This window comes from Limulus polyphemus, unplaced genomic scaffold, assembly GCF_000517525.1.
Source record: "Limulus polyphemus unplaced genomic scaffold, Limulus_polyphemus-2.1.2 Scaffold2666, whole genome shotgun sequence".
NCBI classification, from domain to species: domain Eukaryota; kingdom Metazoa; phylum Arthropoda; class Merostomata; order Xiphosura; family Limulidae; genus Limulus; species Limulus polyphemus.
This window is the reverse complement of record NW_013668276.1, coordinates 51,449-57,820: the sequence shown is the minus strand read 5'-3', so window position 1 is coordinate 57,820 and position 6,372 is coordinate 51,449. Positions and strand designations below refer to the sequence as shown.

General features: G+C 32.1%; 1 protein-coding gene across 1 annotated transcript in view; it reads left to right on the top strand.

Moving 5' to 3' along the window:
* Positions 1–6,372, top strand: part of LOC106467570 (probable E3 ubiquitin-protein ligase HECTD4) — a gene marked incomplete at both ends in the record, with an annotated part of 162,948 nt that overhangs the window by 106,654 nt on the left and 49,922 nt on the right. Inside the window, 5 exons of the mRNA XM_022395768.1 lie at positions 1,657–1,757; positions 2,473–2,634; positions 4,517–4,665; positions 4,881–5,127; positions 5,505–5,775. Coding sequence (XP_022251476.1) covers positions 1,657–1,757; positions 2,473–2,634; positions 4,517–4,665; positions 4,881–5,127; positions 5,505–5,775 — 930 coding nt within the window. The remainder of the gene's footprint in view (positions 1–1,656; positions 1,758–2,472; positions 2,635–4,516; positions 4,666–4,880; positions 5,128–5,504; positions 5,776–6,372) is intronic.

Here is a 6,372-nt window from a genome sequence, read left to right as displayed (position 1 = left end):
GTAATAATAATAATATAATTAAAATTGTTTATGAATGGCTCGTGGGTAATGTAATTTGATAGCATAACGTGAGCTGCACATTCCCTGAGTGATTAACAACTTATAATGGTGCGGATAGCAGGTAAACAAAGTTCAAAGGGCAATAAAACAATAAAATTTAATTATAAATAGATGTATAATGTTACAAACTTAGAACTACTTAGGATAAACAAATGTAGTTTCATGTTACAATTTGGAGTCATACTAGAAAGAAAAGAAGATTAATTTAGGTTTATTTAGATTTTTTTTGGTTGTTACAAGGTTGGTCAAATTGACCGATCCTGTTTTTAGATTAGGGTAGAGAAAATAACATATAAACTATAAGGATTTAGTGAAAAAAAAAACATTTGAAATGCATTTAGGAGGTTTTAGGGATTACATAAAGGAAATCTGAGATTTTTGAGATGGCCAAAAGTATTTTTAATTTTAACATGAAAATTACTTTGCACACAGACTATTCAAAACAAATACTCAATATATTCATGGACAAAACTTTATTTTATTTTATTAAAAGTACTTCACTAAGAAACATGACTTTTTGTATGTGAAAGACTTGTAATATTAACTGAAAGACTGCCAAAGTTCGTGAAGATATACCCAATATATAGAGAGTTATAAGTATTAAATTTATGTCAACTTGGTCAAATTGACCGACCCCATGTCGAAAGAGTTAATGGGGACAAAATGTAGGCTTTGCTTTAGAATAGCAATCTCCCTTTCCATTAGGTGTAGGTCCTTGGGTATTTTGACAACAGAAATGAGTGGTGTGTTCACTGTTAGATCATCGTGGCTGATGTATGATGATTTTTACACTTTGAGGAAGATAAGAATCTCTCATTTTATATACAAAGTTAAGATTTGCAAGTTTCTCGGATTTTAAATTCCATATAGAGTTGTAATATAGAGAATTCAATTCATAGACTTTTTCATGAACATTATGTGCTATAGCTTGAGGAACGAAGTGTCCTTAATATATCATGCATCAAACCAACAGAAAATTTTTTCACTATTCTCTATCATAGCTTTATCATGTAGAGAGAGAGGTAGTTGAATTTAAGTTTAAAACCTCAAGAGATTAACTTTAAAGATGAACAAATACGGAGAAAAGATATGTGGCTGCAGTACCTGGTTTTTGCTAATATAGCCAGTCTTGTAGAGAAGGAGATCAGAATGAAACAATTGATTGGGGTACTGATGAAGATAGTTTATCATTTCATTATAAAAGCTGATGTACGTTGTCTTGGAAAAAGACATGATGTTTAAATGGTTGTGTAAGAATTCAGCAAATAAATAAGTAGAAAAACTCGAAGGTGATAAAATAAAGAAATAGACTTGGAGAAAAATCAGCTTTAAAAACTGTGGTAGTAATTTATTTACTTAGCAACATTTCGAGCAAACACTCTTTTTCAAGCCAGAAACAAGCTACATTTATCTATATATATATCATCGAAGTTGAAATATATATATATTGCTTAGTATTGAATTCTTTGGTGTAAATATATGGTTTAGTGTGATGTTTATTTTTGTGTTTGATTGCACAATTTTCTTTTTTTATCTTTCAAAATGTGTGAATTGTGAAGAAATTGTATTAACTAATGTTCTGGTGCTTGGGTTTAGGGGTGAGATTAAAATTGTTGGAGAAACAGTGTGAATCATACAGGATGCTGTACCTGGACTGTGCTAAACCTTCACCACCCCCAAGTAAAACTACAGGCAGGGTAGGGTTCACCAAATTCAATGAATGTTCATTTTGTGTGCTATTGTAATATTTTTTACTGATTTTTTTGTAAATAATTTGTTTAATGCTATTACAGCAAACACAAATATTGGGAAAAGATAAATGCTGTGCCACTCATTATTTTAGGATTCCAAAATTTTGGAAAATCAAAACAGTAATAATGGGTCTTAAACTGTATTCTGTCAGTTCTGTCCATACAGTACTCCTTGTTTAGTTATTTCTAAACATTAGTGCATATTTCTCATAACATATTAACCAATAAAACTTAATTAAAGGCTCAGTAGTTGATAAAAAAAAGAACTATGCAGTTGTTTATAATTTGTGAATACTTACAATATTTAACACAGGTAGACTCGAAAACGTAATTGTTAAGAGACATGTCTGTGTTGAATTGATATGTGTTTATATTGCTGTTCTGTCAGTTTACCTTACTTTCTGTTATATATATTTGTATATGAAAATCTGTAAATCTTTATTTCTGTATCTTGCCCTCTCTCTTTGAAGGAAATACATTAACTTTAAAAAGTGACTTTCTTTTATTGATAAATTCCCACTCATTTACCTAGAAAAAAATTATGGTGCAGCATTAGACCTTAATATTTTTAAATCCTTTAAGGTAATTTTAAAATATGTTCAATTTTATAAAAAAAATATTGTTTTATTGATATCTGAACACGTTTATTCATTATCAACAGTCAAAGGAAATGACATGGAACCCCACTAGGTCTTTTCCTCCACTTCGCTCCAGCTTATTTAGTCATGGTATGACAAGTATTCTTTTCCTTGGAGATCCCAGTGTTGGTTCAGGATTACCGAGAGGAGCTTTTGTTTATGGTTCCCAACCTGTTCCTCCACAGGTGAGTTATTCAAATGAAACAGCTTGGCAAATGGTAAACATTCGAATAGGATAAAAAAATGTAGGGAGACTTGCTTGATTATATGATATTTCTAGGCAAATATAAAAAAAAAGTTTGTCTTTAGCTTTTTAGAAGAATTAACCAAGGTGTAAAGTGTATGTTCAAATAATATTTTTTTAAAACACTCAAAACAATTATTTCTTGTATAATTGGCAGTGTAATTTGTTTTTGTGTTAAAGAAGGACCATAATTAAGTTCCCAAGAAATTCCCTTACATCCAACATGTTGGTTTCAGGACAGGCTTTATATGACAAAAGAAATCCCTGATGAACAGTTCATCTCAGATGAACCTATGAGGGCAATATTGGTGAACAAGACAGGTGTACTACATTAAAAAAATGCTAAGAAATGTAATGTGTGTTATCTTGCAAGCCAAATTTAACTCTCAGAAAAATATTTTAAGTAGATGAAATGGTACATCTGCAATAACAAGTACACAAGGAAAAAATCAAACTAGTGAACTAGTGTTAGAAAGGATAGAGGCAGACTAGAAACAACAAGGGAAATATGAATGTAGCAGGAAATTCATTTAGACCTATAAAATGAAGACAAACTACAAACAATTGGGGAGGTGTGAATACAGTAGGAAGTCCATTTAGATCTAAAGGATAGAGGCAGACTAGAAACAATGAGAGACATGTGAATGTGGAAATAGCATGTAGTGTAAATACCAAGCTGTTAACTTAGGATTAAAATGAATCAATAAAATATTAACTAGTGTTTTCCAATTTTAAACTTTATTATGGTGGTATTTTTGAGGAGCCACCTCGCATACTATGAGAGATATTTTGTTATTTTTGCATTTTTTACCCATGTAATCACTGCACTGTTAAGTTGATTCAGTTTAAATTCTGTCCTTTAATCATAGGAGGCTGCCCTCTTTGGCAAGTCTTCCAGGTACTTGATCCAGCATGACTTGTATTTTCCACCTGATAGTTGTTTCAGGGGTTTGGGCATTTAAGAGAACCCAAAGATTAATATTTTATAATGACTAGCTAATGTACTTATTTAATGCACACACATGGAAGACATTGGGTCCTCCAGAAGGTGATATAGGATGGTCAAGTTGAAATGCTGCACCACATGACACTTCCCAGGGAACTCTTAAGGGTACATGTTAAGTTTGTTGACAGTTGGTCCAGTAGTTTACCAGTTATAAGGGAACATGCTTACACTGACTTTTTTGTCAAATAATGGTCAAATTCTGACCTGTGTAAGTGTCCATGCGTATAGCATAGTCTACTTTCTTTATTTGATATAAGTCTTTTAATACCATTTTCACATTGCTAACTCCAACTCTAATCATCTGGCTGATCTTGACATACAGCCAACTATAACTGCTCCTCTTGAAATTAATTTTGTCTCCTGTAATCCCTTTCCCAAAACCCATGGGAAGTATTGTTTGCTTACTTCTCACATCCCATAAGTCATGCTCAGGCTTCATTATTATTTCAACTTGGAAAAAAAGTTTGAAAGTACTCACCTTGATAGAAATGTTGTACTTTTCTTATTAAGCAATACTTTGAATGTGAAAAAAAATTACCGTTCAATTGTTTGTAACTCTATAGTGTAATTTTGAGGTAAGGATAAGATGTATACATCTCTAGTTTGTTTAAACTCTGGTTAAAATAACTGTTTCCTATTTCTTATAGCCTTTACTATATCATGTTTTTTTCAGGTTTTGACTAAACTATTGTTATTTTTGTATGTTATTAATTGCTTCAAAAATAAATAAGTGATTAGTTATATTTTCTTTTGTTTAAGTTTAAATTTCCATAACTTCTGTTAATACTTAAATATTTTTTTTTAAACACATTATAAGGCACCATCGTTTTATTGGGAATTGGAGGCTTGCTCCTTTGGAGATTCCCAAGAGGATACTGGCCCTGTAGTGTCATTTGGTTTTGCCCCTGCAGCAGAGAAAAAAGAGGGCACTTGGACAAATCCTGTGGGAACCATATTGTTTCACAAGTAGGCTTTGATCTGAAGATTTATTTTTTGTTTTCATTTGAATGAAAAGAAATATAGCATTATTTTCATTTTTAGCCCATTGCCAGTTGTGATGAAGCAGTTTAAATAGATAATTATTCTAGATTATTTGATACAGTATATTTTATATGAATTGCATAAAAAGTTACTTGAGACACTGTGTAGATTACCACCCTGACTTACTTTTCTGGCTTTAGCAATGGACGAGTGGTGCATTATAATGGTTCCAGTCTGCTCCAGTGGAGAAGTATCCGTCTGGATGTTAGCTTGAACCCAGGTGATGTGGCAGGATGTGGGTGGGAGAGACAGGGAGAAGCCACTGAACTTCCAGCTGGCCAGGTTCCTAAGGGGACTGTTTTCTTTACACACAATGGTCGTCGTCTGTCATCCACATTGGATAATGTTGCAGGAGCAATGTGGCCGGTTGTTCACATACAGAAAAAGGTTTTTACTTCTTACCTTCTGCATTTAATTTACAGCTGACGAATATAGACAGTCATATTTGTTTATACATATTACATTATAGTATAATCTTTTGACTTGCAAATTAACTAATTGTTATAAGAAAGAGGCATTTTTTAACAAAACCATTGCTTATGTTATCATTTAGTATGGATGTGTTAATAACAAAATTGTCATATGTTTTTTCAAGATATATTATTATTTAAGTTTAGATGAGTTTCGAGGTAGAATGACTAATGCTGTAGGTTTCTATGCAACCATACAGATAGTATGAAAATTGAATTATTAACTCATTATTTCTGTTTAAATTTTTAAAGAGATAATTTTATTGTTCTGAAGTTGGTTTCTTTCATTTTCAGAGTACTAGAGTCCGAGCCAACTTCGGAACCAGGCCTTTCGCTTACAAAGATGGTCAGCAACACAAGAATGCTGCAGATGAATGTTCTGAAAACAATCATGAAATTAGAGCCAATTTTGGTCTGTTACCCTTCCACAGTGTTTCAGACAGTGACACTGATCTTGGAGAGAGAAATTCTGTAGGAGCTGGGAGCAGCAGTGAGTCTCTTCAAGATGTTCAGACTACCCATGGGCCTTCATGCAAAGTTCCCTCACTCCCTAAAGCCAATAAAGGTAATTTCCATGAAATACCGTAGTGAACAGAACGTTTTTGTCTCACATTCAAAATTTTATTAAACTACTTTTTGTTTACATTATACCAATTAGCATAAAATTGTAGCTAATAATCCATATTTTAATAGTATATAAGTCTTAATTTCCTAATTTTACAAGGCAATATTTAAAAAAATCCCCTTTCTATAGCTCAAACGAACTATAATTTTTATAGTCTTCAATGTTATTTGGTTACAAAGCTATAAATAGAAAATCACACCCCTCTTGCTACACCTACCTGTCATATCCTCTCTTTCAGGCTTTGTTAATATTTCTCTTTTACATTTAATTATATATTGCCTGTAACCAGTAGAAACTCAAGGTTTTCCTCTGTCATATGATGTATTGTACAACGTTGTATTCTGAACAAATAAGTGTCAAATTCACTCAGAGTACAAGTTTCATTCCCATGGGAAAGTTAATGACTAGCTTGTATGAATTTGTAATAGCTCCTGTCATATAATTATAAAGCCAGAAATATTTTGAGAGTTAGGGGAAATTGTCTGCTTTTTCCATGTTATTAGTCTATGTTTTTTGGTGCATTATTTAATTAAATAA